Source organism: Boleophthalmus pectinirostris, unplaced genomic scaffold, assembly GCF_026225935.1.
Source record: "Boleophthalmus pectinirostris isolate CB_2022bp ecotype Guang Dong unplaced genomic scaffold, ASM2622593v1 HiC_scaffold_8, whole genome shotgun sequence".
Lineage (NCBI taxonomy): Eukaryota > Metazoa > Chordata > Actinopteri > Gobiiformes > Gobiidae > Boleophthalmus > Boleophthalmus pectinirostris.
Window position 1 is genome coordinate 15,038,271 of NW_026571515.1, and position 22,083 is coordinate 15,060,353.

The 22,083-nt window shown below is 39.2% G+C and overlaps 1 protein-coding gene across 1 annotated transcript in view; it reads left to right on the top strand.

The window, feature by feature from the left end:
- The window catches only part of LOC110174723 (protein-glutamine gamma-glutamyltransferase 2-like), a 38,533-nt gene extending 18,216 nt beyond the window's left edge, over positions 1 to 20,317 (top strand). The window contains exons 7-15 of the mRNA XM_055166276.1: positions 1 to 79; positions 337 to 440; positions 2,650 to 2,738; positions 3,905 to 4,058; positions 5,520 to 5,608; positions 6,406 to 6,589; positions 10,553 to 10,713; positions 13,504 to 13,640; positions 17,594 to 20,317. The exon at positions 1 to 79 is cut by the window's left edge and continues 51 nt beyond it. Coding sequence (XP_055022251.1) covers positions 1 to 79; positions 337 to 440; positions 2,650 to 2,738; positions 3,905 to 4,058; positions 5,520 to 5,608; positions 6,406 to 6,589; positions 10,553 to 10,713; positions 13,504 to 13,640; positions 17,594 to 17,762 — 1,166 coding nt within the window. The 3' untranslated portion in view covers positions 17,763 to 20,317. The remainder of the gene's footprint in view (positions 80 to 336; positions 441 to 2,649; positions 2,739 to 3,904; positions 4,059 to 5,519; positions 5,609 to 6,405; positions 6,590 to 10,552; positions 10,714 to 13,503; positions 13,641 to 17,593) is intronic.
- Positions 20,318 to 22,083: the final 1,766 nt, after the last annotated feature.

Sequence of the window (22,083 nt, forward strand, 5' to 3'; positions counted from 1 at the left end):
CCCACGACGCGAACGCCAACCTCCTGATCGAGAAGCTGTACAGCGAAGACCTGGAGAACCTGTCTGACGACTCCATCTGGTCAGTCCATACATTTTATGATTGTTTTATTTTTCTAATATACAATTTAAACGGCACATGACAAGTGAGAGTACTCATGTCAATAAAACATAGTTAATATTGTATTTAAGATGGAAAAAAAAATCCTGCCTAGTTGTTTATCATTTGTTTTCTCGTTGGGAATGGACAGCAAATACATAAACATATAGAGGTAGAGGTAATTCCATAACTGTTTCCCAGCAACTATTATGTTACCAGCCCACGACTTTGTTTTGTAGGAACTTCCATGTTTGGGTGGACAGCTGGATGTCCAGACCTGACCTGGGGCCTGAGTACAGCGGGTGGCAGGCCAGTGACCCCACCCCCCAGGAGACCAGTGAGGGTGAGTACCATGTACAAGGAACTTTACATTTCAGCTTTGGAAATGTAAACAGACTAATAGTAAAGGGTTATGAAACAAAACACAACTCCAGGTCTGTTTTTGATGAGGTTAAAACAGTGCCCCCTAAAAAGCCTTAAAAGCTAAATTTTGAGAGGGGGTCAAATTACTTCCCGTTAACACTGCGGATCGTCCTCATCTTAAGTTATCACCATGAACTCATAAAACAGCAGCATGTAGATCTCTGTACAAACTCACCTCACATCAGCCCGGAGTAGAAGCTCTGAGTTTGGGAAACAGCGGTAAAGACACAGGACACTCACTGTAGTGCGCACCCCCTCAGGACAGGATTGAGGGTCTGGTTCGTGGCCTTGTGCCGTCCTCAGATTGTGTTGGTCAGATTGGTCCAGAGGCTCCGTCCTCCATGTCCTGGTTCCAGACGGGGGTGAGCAAAACCAGTGCATAATGGACTGGGTTCGAGTTGTGCTGTTGTCTGTGCGCTGATTTCTTGCGGGGAAAGTGAGAATGTGCTGTGGACTACGGGTCCTGGTGGGCTGCAATTGATTTTAATCTGAAATTAAGCACTTTGTTTTAAGATGCACAATTTAGCCATTTTATTTATTTTCTTCAATTAATTTTAAACTGCAGCCCTGTGTATAATGCAGACCTACTGTGTGTTTCGGTGTTAACAGTACATTTTGTTGAAATGTTTTTACCTTGTATTTTCATTGATTCTGTTGTTCATACATTCAGACATTGATAAAACCTGCTGCTTCTGTATCACAGTCATAACACAAGTTAGACATTCTGATGTCCTGGACATCTGCTTGAGGAGATTTTCTCTCACTGGACCTCCTCAAATTTTAGTTGAATACCCCTGTTATAGGCTCTGTGGCATTAAATGTGGTGTCTTTTTTCACATTTGAGTCTGTATTGCTCAACAGTTTGGAGACGGGGACCCCCTCGAATAATGACGGGTATTTCACACCCTGGGTAACAACATAACATGTCTTAAAGCTCACAAGTCAAACCTCAAGAGTAAACCACCAGCCTCCAGTCACATGTCTCTGTCCACTGTGATACACTTCACTGGAGATAGAACAGGCTCTTCAGCTGATCACTGTCATGTGACCGCTGTCCCATAGACCAGGCGAAACATGTGATGAACCAGACATGTTTTACTCAGTTAAATTCATTAAAATAGTCTGTCTACATAGTTCACAAATCATAGGTTGTATATATAAATGGACATAGCCGTTGCGTTCCAAATAGGAAGCTCACATGTGGCTCTTCCGTCTCCTTATGACTCTGGCTCCCATTGATTTACATTGAAATATTGTCGTCCGTCTCTCTGTAACTGCTGCTGTGAGCCTCGTCATTTTGGTCTTAAAATGTTCATATTAAAACCCACCCTACATGATCCTGGTGTTTGTTTTCGCTATTTTGTCCATCAAAAAAAAAATCCTATTCATAACATAGAGCAGGAGTCTCCAAACTTTATCCTTCTGTGAGCAACTCTGTAAAATGAAAATGCCAGAGAGCTACTAATTTAGGTGTTGCCAGAAACTGAGGAAATACAAGATCCACAGTGAGCCTCAGGTACAGTCAGAGGCCTATAAAACCACTATGCAGTTATCAGTTCACAAAGTTAGACATCAAAGTTATACATTTATAATGTTAATAGGCAGTTAATCAATCAAATTTTAGTTATTCAGCGCAATACGTATGATTCAGGAATCCCTCGGCGAGCTATTTGGAAGACCCCTGAAGTAGAGCCTCCAAATTCCCTCCTGTAACTGGGGTTATTCATGTGTTCCCACAGCTCTATGTTCCTTCATTTTTAAGATTTTTCTCAAAATGAAACTCTAATTGAAGTCATTTTTATTTTTATACGGCATTTAAAGGGCTGATTCAGAGTCATTTCAACCCAGGATCCTTTGCACCATGACCTCTACATTACATTAGGAACATAGGGCCTAATTTTGGGGAAAAAAAATATAAAAAATTTTGAAATGAGGGAACATAAGCACACTCCCCTGTAACATCACAAGTTTCATTTGAGCTGAGCCGAACACTGTGGGTGACGTCACACTCCCTTAGTCCACTTTTTTTATACAGTCTATGGTAGAAATTGAAAACTGTGTGTCTAAAAACTCTTTTAATTATTCATCACAGTTAAATGCTTGTTCTCTCTGATTTCCTTCTGTGTCAGGGATCTTCTGCTGTGGACCTGCCTCGGTGAAGGCCATCAAAGAGGGAGAGCTCACCAAGAAATATGACGCTCCCTTTATATTCGCTGAGGTGGGTTTCTTCTACATTTATTGTATGTATCAGATTTTTGTTTATTTATGAGAAAACAGCCGTGCAGGAGGATGGGTGATGTCAGCTTTTGGGCTCAGCTTTGGACAGGATAGTTTTGCTAACGATAAGGAGGGTTTAAATTCGAGAAAGAGAAAGATCAAGAAATTACTCCAACATGTATCGAAGACAGAAACCGTATTTTTCAGACTATACGCCGCACTTTTTGGGGGAAATTAATTGTATAAAATCACAGACCAGGAACTGACATTTTATCTTGAAGGTCAAGTTGTAGTAAAAACAATAGAAGAGAGAACAACACTGTTAACGTCACATATGAACAGTTCTTCAGACAACTATAACATAAACAACAGAACAAAACAAGTTTACCAAACCCTCCATCTCACTCCAAATCACTAAATCCATTCAATTCTTCATCCTCGGTGTCACTTCTGAGCAACTCCGCGACCTTCATTCCAGTTACAGTTATTCCGGTCTTTCTGAATCCCGACAGGATGGTTTCAGTGTCACTGAAGTCCAGGTTTTGTCCATCCATCCAGTGACTTCAGGAAAGTTTCATGGTGCATCCTCTCGGTGTCACAAGTTTCTCTCTCACTCCAAACTTTCTTTCTGCTGCTCGATTATCGTTTTCAGCTGCAGATTTCACGACTTGCGTTTTGTAATCTACAGAATCTGATTTTCTTTTTTGAGGTCATTTGTGTTCAGTCTTCTCAGTCGTCTTTATAAGTTTGTTTAAATGTTAAATTGATCGACTGACATGATACAGACAGGACAGAGGCTGTTTCTGCAGGAGACATGTGCAGTAGAGCCAAGTGACAGTGGTACAGAAGGAACAGGAGCAGCAGATACTGACACACAAGACTAGAGCCTCTCCACACTTCACTCTCAACATTTTAATATATAAGTTGCACCGTAAACACCCAAACCATGAAAAAAGTGACACTTATAGTCTGAAAAATATAGTAATCCTCTTCAGGTATGTTTCTGATGAGAGAAGAACATTATCACATGGTAGAAAGCTCCAAAAAGTTGACACGCACATTCATACACTGACGCTTAACCAATTATGTTCATGTCGAGAGCAGGATTTGAACCGCCAACCTTCAGACCTGTGGACTAAACAGTTTCGTGCGCTCGTGTGTCTCCAGGTGAATGCAGACGTGGTGGAGATGATCCAGCTGCCCAACGGGAAAGTGGTGGAGATGAGCAGCTCCACCAAGTCTGTGGGACAATGTATCAGCACCAAAGCCGTAGGCTGCGACGAGAGGAACGACATCACCCACAAGTACAAGTACGCAGAAGGTACTACATCACCCACTCACAAGTACAAGTACACACAGGGTACTACATCACTCACAAGTACAAGTACACAGAAGGTACTACATCACTCACAAGTACAAGTACACAGAAGGTACTACATCACTCACTCACAAGTACAAGTACGCAGAAGGTACTACATCACTCACAAGTACAAGTACACAGAAGGTACTATATCACCCACAAGTACAAGTACGCAGAAGGTGCTACATCTCACACAAGTACAAGTACACAGAAGGTACTACATCACTCACAAGTACAAGTACGCAGAAGGTACTACATCACTCACTCACAAGTACGCAGAAGGTACTACATCACCCACAAGTACAAGTACGCAGAAGGTACTACATCACTCACCCACAAGTACAAGTACGCAGAAGGTACTACATCAGTCACAAGTACAAGTACACAGAAGGTACTACATCACTCACAAGTACAAGTACGCAGAAGGTACTACATCACTCACTCACAAGTACAAGTACAGAAGGTACTACATCACTCACAAGTACAAGTACACAGAAGGTACTACATCACTCACTCACAAGTACAAGTACGCAGAAGGTACTACATCACCCACTCACAAGTACAAGTACAGTACTCACTCACATACAGTACTACATCACTCACAAGTACACAGTACACAGTACAGTACAGTACTACATCACTCACAAGTACAAGTACAAAGGTACTAGTACAAGTACAGAGGTACTACATCAGTACAAGTACAAGTACAAGTACAAGTACGCAGAAGGTACTACATCACTCACAAGTACAAGTACACAGTAAGTACAGTACATACACACACACAGTACATACACTACACTCACTCAGTACAGTACAGTACAGTACAGTACTACATCACTCACTCACAAGTAAAGTACACATCACTCACAGTACACAGTACACATCATACAGTACAGTACTACATCACTCACTCACAAGTACAAGTACACAGAAGGTACTACATCACTCACAAGTACAAGTACAAGGTACTACATCACTCACAGTACAGAAGGTACTACATCACCCATACAAGTACACAGAAGTACAACAAGTCAAGTACACAGAAGGTACTATATCACTCACAAGTACAAGTACGCAGAAGGTACTACATCACCCACAAGTACAAGTACGCAGAAGGTACTACATCACCCACAAGTACAAGTACGCAGAAGGTACTACATCACCACAAGTACAAGTACAAGTACACAGAAGGTACTACATCTCACAAGTACAAGTACGCAGAAGGTACTACATCACTCACAAGTACAAGTACTAGCATTAATAATGATGCAATATTCTTCTATATGTGACAGATGTTCAGCATCACTTTTAAATGTTGTACTGTATTCATTCAGTCCACTTTTATTCATAAGACACAGCTGCCCTGGGGCAGACTGACAGAAACGAGGCTGCCATTCTGTGTCCTTTGTGTCTCGTCCACAGGATCTGAGGAGGAGAGGAGAGTCTTTGAAAAAGCTCAGCATCGAAACAAGCTGCAGAAGAAAGGACTGGAGCCAGGGCTGCACCTCAAGGTAAAACACAAATGTCACAACTAGATTCTATATGATATATCATGTGTTATGAGTTTGCAAATTCTTGATTTCCTCTGGGAGCTCCGGTCTCTTCTTCATTCTAAGCGCCTGTTTACACGAGAACACATGCGGGTAAAAATGACAAAATATTTTATCGGAAGTGCCTTTCATTTAGATGGTGATGGCGTTTTTGAGGCTAAAAATGCAAAAATCTGAAACCTCCCTCCAGAGTGGAAAAGTTGAATACGCGTTTCTGTCTACACTGCCCAAGACGCAAAACTCTGGTCAGATCTGCTCACGTTACGTACACGTTTACGTCACATACATCACCACCGAACCACCTGACATGCATACACAATCGAATTCCACACAATTTAGCGTCACCGTATGAACACAGACTTCCTCCCGAAAACTCTCGTCGAAACGCGGAATAAAAAGTGAAGACGCGATGCCACTTTTGTGTCTTCTGTTCAGACCCTCATCATATAAACGTAGCCTCAAAACACGTACAACACTCTCCTCCCCTGTGGACCTAGGACTCCCCTGAAAAAATAAAACTCTAAATCTCAGGGACTTTTTTTGTTAAATGAAGAATACATAAAAAATATTCATTCAAATGCATCCACTAAACTGAATGTTCACCTCAAATAAATATATCACCTTTTTCCATCAGTTATTTGATTGTTTTGATTTTTAGTTAATTGTTCAAAGAAATAAAAAATATATAAATAGATCCTGAGAGCAGATATTACTCATGTAGCTGTGGTGTTGTAGCTGTGCTGTTTCCTGTGCTGCAGATTAAGCTGGTGGAGGGGATGGTGGTGGGCTCAGACTTTGAGATCTTCGCTCTGCTCTCAAACCACTCCATGAAGGCCAGGAGCTGCAGCGTCATGTTCTCCGCTCTGAGCGTCTCCTACAACGGAAAACTGGGAGACAGCTGTGGATTCAGCTCTCAGAAGGTGGACATCGAGCCTGGACAAGGTCAGACCAGAGCTGCATGACGAGATACTGTATTTATGTACAGGATTATAACAATAGACCTTTCTCACAACAACCTGAAATGCCGCGCTTTAGGTTTGCGGAACTTCTGGTTTAAATCTTCAACCAACAAGGTCCACAAAAGATAAACATTCTAACATGAAGAAATTATCCACGACTATCAAGGTAAAAAAGGCGAAAACGTAAAAGAGAACAATGACGACGCTTAGTGAACTAGTGAACTACTGAACAAAACATTATGGTCATGAATAAAACAGAAGTAACTTGTTCACTCAGACTGATTCTACAATTAAAATTAAAAATCAATTTCATGATGTCAATTTTAGCACAGATGGATAGATTTGTGCGGTTCGAATGCGAGACATCTCTACGAAACCATAACGTTAATTTTGCTCAGTAGTAGGGATGTAACAATAACTGAAATATCGTGAAATCGTATCGTCAAAAGTCTCACTATAATACTTAAATTAAAAACTTAAATTTATTGTTTTGGTGCAGCAAAATCCCTGGGTAAACTACATATACCATGATCCTTTGCTCCATTTCAGTGCAGACTACAGGAAAAGTAATACAAATAATAATAAGAATCATAATTTTTAAGCACATTTAAATGTTAATTCTCTGGTTTATGTCACAACTAAAGTCATATCAAGGCAAGGAAAACGTTGCATTTTCACAATTTTATTAGCTTCTACAGAATATCGCAGTAAATATCGTACTGTGGGATGTATATCGTGATAATATCGAGAAATTTTAATATCGTTACATCCCTACTCAATAATTCACTAATGCATCGTCATTGTTCTCCTTTAAGTTTTCGTCTTTCTTCCCTTGATAATTGTGGATAAATTCTTCATGTTAGAATGTTTATCCTTTGTGGAGCTTGTTGGTTGAAGATTTGGTGATGGGGCAGATTTATGAAGCTGCTGGAGAATATGACACACATTTACACACACATTTTGTCACAGAAAACCATTAACCAGGAGTTCCGCAAACTTAAAGCGTGGCATTTTCGGTCTTTGGCTACTTTCAGACTGCAGGGATTAACGCTCAATTCCGAATTTTTTGTGAAATCCGATGTTTTTGCGAGGTCATCCACATTTCCAATTAAAAGCGACTTGTATGTGATCCCTAGTGTGAACGTTAAACGGCCCGAAAGTGTCCCGCATGCGCACTGGAGACACGATGACGTCAACCGCAGCGAGCGTACTCTGTATTTATGGAAGTTGTCCAAACATGGATGCAAGCATTGAGCACCTGGCAATTTTGAAGTTCCTCTCGTACCGGAGCCAGAACATGAACAACTTACTTGTTTTAAAGAGGAGATTGAGAAGGAGAAGGACGAGGTTTTTGGCCGTGGCGTTAAGTAGGACAGCGGCAGCAATGTCAGTTGAAAGGAACGTGTGGATGTGGAGACGTAGCCAAGGGTGGTGAGTGGAGATGCGCTTCGCTTCACAGAGTTCATTAACAATTTTCGCCTACTTCAGCGCAGAATAGTGACATTTGTGGCTTGTTGATAACGTGTAGGTCGAGTGAATGCGCTTTGGCCGTTCACACTGAAGTTGCATGTCAAAAGATCGGATATGTATCGGTTTTAGGAGCACATATCGAAGTGGCCTGGGTCGCATTTGAAAAAATCTGATCTGTGTCGTTCAGACTGTCATTAAAAGATCAGATACAGGTCACATAGAAGCCAAAAAATTCGGATTTGGGTCACTTCAGGCTGCAGTCTGAACGCAGCCTTTGTAAAAAAGGTCTATAAAGTTAAATCATAATATCAAATAGTTTTCATTATTCATTCACTCTGCACACGGTGGTGGTAACATGCTTCTGTAGCCGCAGTTTTGGCGTGAACAGTTCTCGCGTGTATAGTTTCAAAGGCAGAGACACAACAGCGGTGCTCTGAGGGTCACAGCGCAAATAAACCTCTGGACAGCTGCAGTCTGAATGAGGCTTTGGTCTTGACTTTATACTGTCAGCTTTGGATTTTTAAATAGTTTGCCTGTAATTTAAAAGAAGCTTGATGGAGACCAGACCAAGTTACAGGCCAGATCTGTTTTTAGGTATTTTTGACCTATAAAACCATTTACCTGCACTCAGAGAAACCAGCACACTCATATCACTGTGTTCATGCTCCATCAGTTTATCCTGGATATTTACTAAAACTTTGCGAATTTAAAGGTTTTTACAGGTTTCTAACAACAAAAAATAATATACACTTTCAAGTTCAAACATGAGACTGTGGAGCACTGAGACAACTTCAGTAAAAGCCGTTTTTAACAGCTGAAAAATACAACAAAATACTGAGTCTTACAGCGTCAGTTTAGTTCAAGAGCAACACAAGTGACACAGAGGTGAGCCTGGAGTTAAAAGCAGGACCCGACCGATATAGATTTTTTTGGATCTGGTATGATACTGATAAAAGGAGCTTTGGAGCTGCTGATAGTCGATATAAGAGCGGATATATTTAGTGAAGGGCAGTACGGCGTCATCAGCCGGTTTCACTTTGTGGAAACCGTCTGACCTCGCAGTGTTAGAATTTGTTTGCTCGACGGTAGGCAGATACTTTTTTTATTTAACCAATCGCTGCTATTTGGTAGTCACATATGTAATGCGCTGGTAACGGGGCTAACTGGAATATTAAGCTTTTCCCAAATCCCATTGGAAGAAGGACAATAACATCTTTCCCCTTGATAAAATTCACCAAACATTCTCTTTGTTCTTTAAATCCTTGACCTCGGGAATTGTTGCCAACACAGAATATATGACTCTTTACTAATTGACTGGTGCCTGAACTTGCACTTGCGCAGTTCTTGCAAAACCGTCTAGTGTATTTTGATTCCTGACCTAGTTGCTGGAGAGAAGTGAAATTGACTGGAGACACTAGGTGGCACCAGCCTGACAAATACGACATCACAGACACAGACAAAATAATCCTCTGATAGATATTGACATATTAGGACATTTATCTGTCTCTGAATTTTATTTAAGTGCTGTAATGTAGAGAGTCTGAGCTTTATAATGAGGGATAACATGCCCACGTCGACTATCGGCCCATATCGGCAATATTTAGGCAACAAGTCCTAAACAATTTTCCTTGGGTGAGCTACCTTTACAAAACGAAAATTCCAGAGAGCTACTCATTTTAGCGTTGACAAAAAATAAAGTATACATAAGATCCATGGCAAGACATAGATAGGGTACAGTTAGATAAAATATAAAACATTATTTGTTTATGAGTGCACAAAGTTAGGCATCAGAATGATAGTTTTACAATAATAATGGGCAATAGGCATTTAATTTAGAACATTTGAGTTATTCAGGACAGTACGTGCAATTCAGAAATCCCTTGGTGAGCGACTTGAAAGAGGGTGGAGAGTTACTGGTAGGTTCTGAGCTACAGGTTGGAGACCCCCGATTTAGGCCGATAGCCGATATGTCCGTATCGTGTCCACATCAGCCGATAATATCGGCTAACCAAAATATCAGTCGAGCCTTAGTTAAAAGGTGAATGTATTAAACAGCATACTGCTTTATTTTGTTTAAAGGTATAAAATAATATAAAAACTCCTGGTAGAAGTTTGAATCATTTTGGGAAAGTAACTGCTGCTGCCGTTTTTGTTACCTGAATCCTGGTTTTTCATAACCGGGATACTGGCACATCCAGGATACTAAAATCAGGATACTGCATCTACAGGCCACAGTATCCTCGATTCTCTGAGAAAAACCCAGTGAGAGTCTCCTGGTTTCTCATAACCGGGATACTGACACATCCAGGATACTGAAGTCAGGACACTGCTTCTACATGAACACTCAGATAATCACGATACTCAAAAACCCGATCATAACCGAGATACTCAAGCACATAAACTCACTCACTGTCACTTTTAAATTATTGTATTATTATTGTATTATTATAGGATTTTGTTGTTGTTCTCCTTGCAGAGCTGCGTGTTCCTCTGAAGTTGGAGTATCAGAGCTACGGTTCGGCCCTGACCTCAGACAGACTCATCCAGGTGTCTGCTCTGTCTGTGGACAAACAGACCATGGACTTCTGTAAAGCCCAGAAGACCATCGTACTGGACGAGCCGCACATAAACATACAGGTACTACTACTACTGCTGTACTACTACTACTACTACTACTACTACTACTACTACTACTACTACTACTACTACTACTACTACTGTACGGACCCTTTAACTTACACTTAAACAAGCTTTACTGATCCACAAGGGAAATTATTTGGACACAGTAGCTCAGGTCAGTTGTTTTACAGTTGTAGGGAGTATTATCTGTTACATACTGGTGGGTTGTTGTACAGTTGTAGGGAGTATTATCTGTTACATACTGGTGAGTTGTTGTACAGTTGTAGGGAGTATTATCTGTTACATACTGGTGAGTTGTTGTACAGTTGTAGGGAGTATTATCTGTTACATACTGGTGAGTTGTTGTACAGTTGTAGGGAGTATTATCTGTTACATACTGGTGAGTTGTTGTACAGTTGTAGGGAGTATTATCTGTTACATACTGGTGAGTTGTTGTACAGTTGTAGGGAGTATTATCTGTTACATACTGGTGAGTTGTTGTACAGTTGTAGGAGATTTATCTGTTACATACTGGTGAGTTGTTGTACAGTTGTAGGAGTATTATCTGCTACATACTGGTGAGTTGTTGTACAGTTGTAGGGAGTATTGTCTGCTACATAAGGGTGAGTTGTTGTACAGTTGTAGGGAGTATTGTCTGCTACATAAGAGTGGATTATTGTACAGTTGTAGGGAGTATTATCTGTTACATAAGGGTTGGTTGTTGTACAGTTGTAGGGAGTATTATAGCTCATAAACAACAGGATGGAGCAAAGTGATCACAAAATATGAATTATTAAGGGAGTCTGGCAAATTCAAAATCCTGGTTTATAAATGTTTACCATTGTTTTGTTTCTTGTTTTTACATGATTTCTTTATTTACATCTAATCTACATGATGATGATAATACATTTTATTTATAGGCACCTTTGTGGGCACTCAAGGCCACCATACAAACTACAGTTAAATAAACGTTAAATAAATAGTAAACATGGAGCATCTTATGGAACCACAATCCTGATTTTGAGGTTTAACTGGAGAAACAATGACCCCACAAAAAGTTCAATTTATTCATTATATTCAAAATTTCCTGAATTTGAGGCCACAAATTGTCTCATGTTATTATTTTATTGCTTTATTTGACACCAGTCTTGCTATTTTTTATTGCTACATATTTAGAAGCAGCAATAAAAAATTCTAAATAAGTAGAAAGAAAAAAATAGCAAGAGACTGATGTCAAATAGTTTAGTTTTTACTCTTTGTTATTGCGATATAATGTGATGTCTGAGCTACTGTGTCCGAGTCATTTCTCTTGTGGTCTGTCTAAGTCTTAAGTCTAGTCTAAAAAAAAAAAAAAAACATTTCAACATCGGAACTAAAGTTTTTTTTTTGTTACAGGCTCAAAAGCATCTGTCTCATTGAAACTTGCTTTACACATTCTGATGATACAGGATGTTACAGTGTTTTGTTTTTTCCACTGAATTTCACTTTTGGTTTAAACTTCCTCTAAAACATGTGACTGACTCAGCGCTCAAACCACAACCACAGTCCACAGTTCACAGACAAACTGAAACAGGGTCATATCTTCTGATCTTACGGAACTTAAAGAGTTGTATCATCACGCTGTTTTCAGATCTATGTTGTAATGTTCTTTCAACACAAACAGACCTGGAGTTGTGTTTTGGTTCATTCACACACATTTAACACACAAAACCCTGTGTATTTACACCTTTTGATGCCATGTGGTAATACAGGAAGTGCTCCACTGTGTTTTTAAACTCATACTAAGGCCCCGTCCACACGTTCAGTGCGTATTCAAGTCGTTTTCGTTGTGGGTGCAGTGTTCGTTCACACTAATCCGATGGAAAACGGCTCCAGAGATGGAATGATCTGGTGCCTCCAGCTCCCACGAATTCAACCGACACTGTTTGGACACCTGAAAACGCTGATATGCTGATGTAATGTGAAGTAATTTACCGACAAAACGCTAAAAGGCTAGAATATATGTCCATTCATAGAAACGTGTGTCTGTGTGTACGACCTGCACATGTATAATTTCTGAAAAGTTTAACATGAACCATCTCCAACATGACAGAAACACAGAACAGACTCACCATCAGCAGAACACCTCTCTGTCACAGAAAGAACACTCATATTCCACTGAGTCGTGTCCTTTAGTCCGACAGAAGCTGAACTGCATCAGCGACACAATATCGAGCTGTTTTTTTTTTTGAGCTCTTAGTTTATGCAAATGAGCCATGTGGTTTTAAGTTTTCATTTCTGTAAAATGTAAACAAATATGCTCAAAGCTGTGTGGATAGGGAAGGATTGCAGACACAGAAACGACATGTCTGGATGCAAATAATTTCCGATATGGTGATACGGTGATTGGTTTCGGTGTACACGTAGTTTTACACCTTCACTAGAATCGTTTGGACAATTTCAGCCCTGGAATTTCCAATCTCTACAAAAGGTAAAAGGAGCTGTTAACATGAAAACTACAGCTTCATGACATCACAAAGTGGAACAGAGCATGTTGAGCTTTGGAGATGTAGACAGACTAATAATAAAGAGTTACTCAAACGTGTGAATGAAACAAAACACAACTCCAGGTCTGTTTTTGAGGAGGTAACAACTTTATAACTTATGACTTATAACATTACAATGTGACTTTAACATTTTTTTTATTGCATTTTTTCAAGTGTTAATTAAAATAAATAAATAAATAAAAAACACAAATCAGACGCGTTTCAACATCAGTATTTTACATTTCATTTATTGTTAGTAATCAGCCGTTTCCTTCCTCTTTAGGTGAAAGGGGAAGTGTGTGTGAACTGTTCGTCCTGTGTGGATCTGACCCTGACCAACCCTTTACCCGAGTCTCTGCACAAGTGCAGCTTCACCGCGGAGGGGGCGGGGCTAACTGGGACTCAGCCAGTCACAGTCCAGTAAGTCTCACCTGGACCTGTCGTAAACCTGGAGTCCACTGTATGATTTTTGATGTCATATAAGCTTCATGGAGTATTCAAAGTATTCAGAACACAACACTCCAGCTGGATCATGTAACAGAATATGTTACAGAATATATTTTAAATCATGTCTGGAGCTAAACAGAACTGATAGTGTTGGGGAGTAACAGATTACATGAACCAGAGTTATGTAATCAGAGTACAAATTATGAGTAAGTGTATTCAGTTACAGTTACTGTTTCAGTGAGTGGGAATTAGATTACAGTTACTTTGTTGAAATAAATGGATTACACAGCGGTATTTTCCTGTTTTTACATTTTGGGCTATATCCCTTCTTTTTTCTTTTTTTCTAATTCCACTCATTGCCGGACACTAAACCAGGTCTAAACCAGATCCAAACCAGGTCTAAACCAGGTCTAAACCCAGGTCTAAACCAGGTCTAAACCAGGTCTAAACCCAGGTCTAAAGGTCTAAACCAGATCTAAACCCCGGTCTAAACCAAGTCTAAAACCAGGTCTAAACCCAGGTCTAAACCAGGTCTAAACCAGATCTAAATCCAGGTCTAAACCAAGTCTAAAACCAGGTCTAAACCAGGTCTAAACCCAGGTCTAAACCAGGTCTAAACCAGGTCTAAAACCAGGTCTAAACCCAGGTCTAAACCAGGTCTAAACCAGGTCTAAACCAGGTCTAAACCCAGGTCTAAAACCAGGTCTAAACCAGGTCTAAACCAGGTCTAAACCAGGTCTAAAACCAGGTCTAAAACCAGGTCTAAACTAGGTCTAAACCAGGTCTAAACCCAGGTCTAAACTAGGTCTAAACCAGGTCTAAAACCAGGTCTAAAACAGGATTTAACAGGACTAAAGCTGCATGGATCGTGTCTCCTCGTCTTCTATCAATAATATTTTTAATAAAGTCTGCGCTTTTTATTTTCTTTTAACAGACAAAACATCTTATGTGAAGATTTCCTCGTCTTTGCTTCTCTACAGCAAATCAAGTAATCCAAAGTATTCAGATTACATTACGCACCTTAAGTACTTTAATAGATTACATTACAAACTACATTTTGGGATATGTAATCTGTAATCTGTAGGGGAATACATTTTAAAAGTAACACTCCCAACACTGAGAACTGACCACTGATTACTACTGATTCTTCTAAAAGTAATGTGTGTAAAATCCCTCAGTCGTCCACAGTGTTGGGAAGGTTACTTTTAAAATGTATTCCCCTACAGATTACAGATTACATACCCCAAAATGTAGTTTGTAACGTAATCCATTAAATTACTTAAAGTGAGTAACGTAATCGGAATACTTTGGATTACTTGGTTTGCTGTAGAGAAGCAAAGACGAGGAAATCGTAACGTAAGAAGTTTTGTCTGCTAAAAGAAAATAAAAAGCCCAGACTTTACTGAACCAGATTAAAAATAGTATTGATAGAAGAGGAGACGTGATCCACACAACATGATTTAGTCCTGTTAAATCCTATTTTAGACATAGTTTAGACCTGGTTTAGTCCTGGTTTAGTCTTGGTTTAGTCCTGGTTTAGATCTGCTTTAGACCTGGTTTTAGACCTGGTTTAGACCTGGTTTGGACCTGGTTTAGTCTTGGTTTAGTCCTGGTTTAGATCTGGTTTAGACCTGGTTTTAGACCTGGTTTAGACCTGGTTTGGACCTAGTTTAGACCTGGTTTGGACCTAGTTTAGACCTGGATTTAGACCTGGTTTTAGTCCTGGTTTTAGTCCAGGTTTAGTCCTGATTTAGACTTAGTTTAGACCTGGTTTTAGATCTGGTTTTAGACCTGGTTTGGACCTGGTTTAGTGTCTGGCAATGAGTGGAATTACCGAGAAAAAAAAAAAAAAAAAAGGGATATAGCCCAAAATGTGAAAACAGGAAAATACCGCTGTGTAATCCATTTATTTCAACAAAGTAACTGTAATCCAATTACCACTCACTGAAACAGTAACTGTAACTGAATACAGTTACTCATAATTTGTACTCTGATTACATAACTCTGGTACATGTAATCTGTTACTCCCCAACACTGGTCGTCCAGTAGAATCTTTGGCAAAAGAGAAATTCAGTTTATCGACTGAACAAAAGTTTATTTGGTTGAATACGTTTCGCAGCTGCTCCTTCAGCTCTGGGTGTAGCCAGGTCAGGTCCAGAGGTGTGAAATCTCCATTATGACCCCACACTCAGTGCAGTTCAATAGGCCTGATTAATTAACACAAACAAGTAGGTGTGGTAGTTTTAGTGTAGTTAGCTCCTCCCTGCAGACAGATATAAGGAAGTGTCCACCAGCATTTGACCAGAACTGAAGAAAATAAACTTTTGTCCAGTTGTCAAATTGAATTTCTCCTTTGCTCCTTTTGCCATGGCTTCTAAAAGTAATCTAATTACTACTCTGATTACATTATTTCAAAAGTGAATGAATACTAAAAGTTATTTAAAGAAACATACAACCCAGGAACCAACTTATAAAAAGCTATATACTTCACATTAACACTTTCTGTTATAGAACGTGATTTCGCACAGCGGAGACAATACAGTTCTCCCCAAACCAATATGTGTGTTTTGGTTCACAATTCATCCGTGCTTCTTAAACACAACAGATTCCAGGCACTCCAAAAAAGTAGAAAAAGTAAAAAATCGCACGAGGAAAAATACAGTTAAAAGGCCTTTATTTGAATGGCCAAAGCCGACATGTTTCTGTTTGTCTTTTTTACTGTTTTACAACACAGATCAATGGATTATACACATTTTTGGCAGGGAAAAAGTAATTAAAAGTTAGTAGGGCAAGTAATTGTAATCTAATCACTCTGTTTTCATTTATACCTTACTTACATTACTAAAACAGAAATCTGATTAGTGCCCAACACTGGTTAGAACACGTCTGACCAGCCTCTGTGATGCATTTGAACGTATTCATTAGTAAAGACCACGCGACAAAAATGGAATACGATAATGATATTTATTGACGGCAGATAGACGTGATTGCAGGGGTTAGACTCGAGGTGGGGGTGCAACCTCCAATCCAAAATGATCACCCAGCTGAATCGAATCCGTGTATCATTCGTTCATTCCGTTTTTCAATATAAAACCAAAAATAAGAAAATGAAAAAAACAACAATTTTCTTCATTATTTGTCTCCAAAACCAAAATGAAATGATCTGTTTAGATAATGATTAGTTTTTTCAGTTTTTGATTTTGTGTTTAAATGAAAAATGGAAAAAACGAATAACGGCCGTTTCCCGTTTACGTGACTTCCATGACTGCGATGCTGGACTTTTGCACCACATACGGACTGAACCAGGACTGACTCAGGACCAGGACCAGAGCGGTGGTCCCAGCCTGGTCCTGGTCTGGTCTCGGTCTTAGTCCTGATCTCTGTCTGGTCCCGGTCTGGTCTCAGTCTCTGGTCTGGTCTCTGGTCTGGTCTCGGTCTGGTCCCGGTTTTGAGACAGTCCTGGTTCAGTCCGTATGCGGTGCAAAAGTTCAGCATCGCAGTCACGGAAGTCACGTAAACGGGAAACGGCCGTTATCCGTTTTTTTCCATTTTTCATTTAAACACAAAATAAAAAACTGAAAAAACAAATCATTATCTGTTTTTTTCATTTTGGTTTTGGAGACAAATAATGAAGAAAACTGTTATTTTTTCGTTTTCTTATTTTTGGTTTTATATTGAAAAACGTAATGAACGAATGACACACAGGATTGAATCAGAACCCCTCCTCCTTAAAGATGACGTCTTCGGACTGAAGGATGGGCGAAAAATCATGGATGTAGAGGAGCAGACTTCAAAAAGGGCGGGACTGTTGAGCTCCATTTAGTATTCTCAAAACTAAATACATTTTCTAAGTATTTGTCCCAACACTACCTGCATTTTTCTGTTCTTCTCCGTTGAGTCCCCTGACACGTGTCCTCATTCTTCAGGGTGGGAGATGTTGGAGCCAAAGAAGAGGCCACGGCTCGGGTTGAGTTCACTCCGTCCACAGTCGGCTCCACCGTCCTCCTGGTGAACTTCGACAGCAAAGAACTCAGGAACATCAAGAACTTCATCAGCGTCAAGGTGAAGAAGCAGCAGACCACAGCCAACATCTGAGACAATCCATCTTCTGGGGATTTTAAGAGCATAAAACATTTATTTTTTTCTAATCATGACTTTGCTTGATGAGGTGGAACCTGTACTTATGTCCGGAAGTTCAAATTTAAGCCAGAAACTGCTTGCTTCCATGGAGATGCTGTTTGCTTTGCTACCTGGAATGTTCCACAGTATAGCATTAAACTTCTATATCTCCATGGAAACAAGCAGTTGGCACCACCAGGCCAAGTTACAGGTCCAAAAAATTATACATTTTAACGTATAAAGTGAATTTTAGTTCCACAAAAATAACATTGACGGTCTAATTTGGACTTGATTTCATTTTTGTATTTGTGAAAAGGAAAGCGACTACCTTACTGTACGCAATGATTTACGAGTTTATTTCTATGTAAACAAACAAAAGGTTAAAAAATATGCTTTCTAAATTATTATTTTTTTTGTGTATTTGAGTAAAATTACTGCAGTCTTGCCCCAGTACAGATCTATTGTACAAGCAGCTCTTTAGGTCAGAGTAAGTCTGTATAAGTGCACTGTCTGTAATTAATTATAAAGTGTTTTATTGTCACAAAATCAGGAAGTGTGTTGTTAGCATACTAGTTGCTATTAGATTTTCTCTCGAGGCAAAACTCTTTGAAAAGCACTTATAATTGTGGTGAATAATTATGATGCTGTGAATGCAAAAGGTCAGTGAGGAATGACTTTGGACCACTTCAAACTGTTAAAATGAATTACCGTATTTTCTGCACTATAGGGCGCTCTGGATTATAAGGCGCGCTGTCATCGAATGGTCTATTTTTGAACTTTTTTCACATATAAACCGCACCGGACTGTAAGGCGCATTAAACGAAACAGTTAGATAAATCAGTCAAACTTTATTTAACGCGTTCACAAAAACTCTTAACTTTGTTCAATTGTAACGCGTAAAAAAAAAAATACTGTATTCACAATAACTCATAATTGTTGAAACAGTTGGGTGATTCCGGCATCCAGCACATCCACATCCCTCTCGTCATTATCTGAGTCAGTGTGGTTACTGTTTCCTGGCAGTTCAGTGATGATTCTGGTCTTGGTGAAAGTTCGGACCACAGTTGATACTGATCCTTAGCCCGGGCGTCCACAATCCGTTGGCAGATCGTGCCTCGGCGCTGTCTCTCTGTCTTGGTGAATGTGTGTTCTCCTTCTCTCATCCACTGCTCCCACGCAGCTCGCACTTTCACTTTATAACAGCCTTGAGTTTAAAGTGGGTGTTGTGAGCGTGTCTCTTGACAGGAGCATTTTGATATTAAAAGGAATCACAGTATGTATTACTCCTGATGCTCCTGAGGACGGGAGCCGTAATGCTGCAAGTGGTGCGGCTTTGTAGTTTACTAAAGTCATACTAAGATGCCCCAATAAATTCTTAAATATTATTTTTTATAGTTGTTATATATATATATATATATATATATAGTCAGTACAGTCTTTTTTTATTACATTTAAAGTGCACTCTATAATGCAGAAAATACGGTAGTTCTGTGCATTTAAAAAAGCCACCAGATTTTTTTTTTTTTTTATCGTATTAAAATAAAAAAGGGGGACATTATTATAAAGTGGGAGTCTTTGTTTTGGACGGGTGTAGAGTGCACAGTTGTGAAATTTGTGTGGAGAAAGAAAGAGCCCTAAATGTAAGTGGATTTATGAAATAATTTGACATGATAGCCAGACATTTATTTTCTGTGTTTGTGTTTTCATATTATACAAAATGTTGTCTCCCACTTGGGTCTATGTACTATTCGATTTTTTGAATTTCAGTTAAGAACAAATACAATAAAACGGGAAAACATTTTATTTCATTTTATTCCATTTTAGTGTCAAACAAGAACAGATTTCGACATCTATTTCATTTCCAATATTTAATTTAAAATTTATTTCAAATTACACCAATCAAAAAACAGTTTCGTGCTTGTTTTAATTTTGATATTTTATTCTCTTTGGTTTATTTGCCTCAGAAATTCTTCTGCTAGAAGGACTCACCTGAAAAATCGTTGCAATTTTGTTTTAGAAAGTCACTGTTGAACTCATTGACGAAAAACGGGAAGCAGCGATAAACTCTCCTTTGTTCAGTGGATGCCATGGATCTATAATAAAAAGTAAATAAAAACTAAATATTTTATTACAGTTCTGCGGTTGACACTGAATTCACATTGAACTTCCGGGGCAAATAAACCAGAGAGAATAAAATATCAAATTAAAAAAGGCACTGAGACTGTTTTTTGACTGGTGTTATATAGAATAAACTTTAAATTAAACATCTGAAATGAAATAGAGGTTGAAATCTGTTTTGTTTGACACTAAAATGGAAAAATTAAATAAACTGTTTTCTCATTTTATTATTTTTCATTCTTAATTGAAATTTAAAAGAACAAATGATCCATGGACCCACTTGTACTGTGATTATAATGTCCACCTTTCATTTGTAACTTAACTTATTAACATATAATTATAACTAATACGTTTTTTTTTAGAACTAAATCAAGAACTAATATAAACTCATAATAAATAACTCCAAATATTGAGCTTTTAGACTCCTTTCATGTCATTTTTACCTCCGCCAAGGAGGTTATGTTTTTGCCGGCGTTTGTTTGTTTGTTTGTTTGTTTGTTTGTCTGTTAGCAACATAACTCAAAAAGTTATGGACCGATTTTGATGAAATTTTCAGGATTTGTTGGAAATGTGAAAAGGAAGAACTGATTTCATTTTGGGGGTGATCCGGAAGAAATCCTGGATTCTGGATCACTTTGAAATTTTAGTTAACATTGCGGTAAATGGGGCCAAAAATTTTGTTTCTCAATATCTCGGTTAATTATTGACCAAACCCCATGAAATTTGACTCAGGGATGGACAGTGGGATCCTCTTTCATATTCCAAAGGCTGATCCGGATCTGATCCAGAAGATTGATTTTATCGCAATTTATATAAAAAATGGGGGTAGTCCTTGGCGGAGGTCTGCGCTCTCTGAGTGCTTTTCTAGTTTGTCTTTGTCTTCTATTTCTTAACCTGATGTAACTCATTTGAAGTCTGCACTGTAGCTGTTGCATCTTGCGTGCGGGGAATCGTACTCCGGCCACGTTGAGCAAGGCGTCTCACGGCTTCTTTTCCATCTCCTCATACACATACACGGTCACAGTCATGATTGGTTTGTATATGGACTAGAACAGGCCTCGTGTGAAAGTTCAGAACCTCCAGAATTCCCTCCCTGAGCTGCAGCGGCTGCACTGGCACTGATTCATGACTGTTTGCAGGTGCTGGGGTTTAGGTAGAGACCGTTCAGATCATCGAGAGGCATTTTAAGTTTAAACCAACTGGATTTCAGCACTGAACCTGTCAACGCAAATGTAATGAAATGCGACTTGCTACAGCGTGTGCGCGTTAGTAACTGCTTTAATGAGAGCGAACAACAACCTGTAATTCGTTGTTAGAATGAGAAACATTGAAAGCGTGACAGCGCCCTTTTGTGACCTGTATATCATTACATCTCCCCTTTTCTAATTTGATTTAACTGAAATACGGCATATACAACATTACTGTATGGCAGGGGTGTCAAACTCATTTTGGTTCGGGGGCCGTATCCAACCTACTTTGATCCTAAAGGGGCCGGATCAGAAAACTCATGTCATATATCCCCCAAAAATAGCAAAAAGTTCAAAGATTTGTGCAGAGAAACACAAATCTATTACAGAAATCTTTTTTTAATTGCTGAACTCTTTCTTTTACAAAATATTATAATATTATGAACAACTAGAAACTTTAAGAAAAATGTAATTTCAACACAATGTTTTAACATGAACTTGTATGCAAACAGGAATAAGTCTCTTTTTCTTGGAAAATCCTGCACTCGGCTCCACTTTTCTCATTTTGGACATTTTGCTGATGAGGGTGTCACGGTCAACAGTCAAAACGATCGTCCTTTAAGAGCGTTTGGAAAGAGACAAGTCTTCGTTTGTGCTGTTCTGGTGGGAGGGGCCACGTACAGAGACGCTGGAGATAAAGATATAAAATAGCAACATTTGAATCAGTCTTTCTTTGGGTAACCTGTAAGAGAACAATAACACTAAGAGTAAACATTTAAGGTCAGTTCTCAGGTATGTGCATTTCAGGTAAGTTCATTCTCTCTGTTATAAATTCAGTCTTTCTATGGGTTTGTGTTTTCTGAATGTGTATCGTCTTTCTTTTGTCTGAATGTTCTCGCTTTTCCCCTCGGTATATGTATGGGTATCTTCTGCATTCTCTCCTTTCCCCTCTGTACATGCAAGGGGCTCTTCCTTAGTTTTGATGAGTTCCC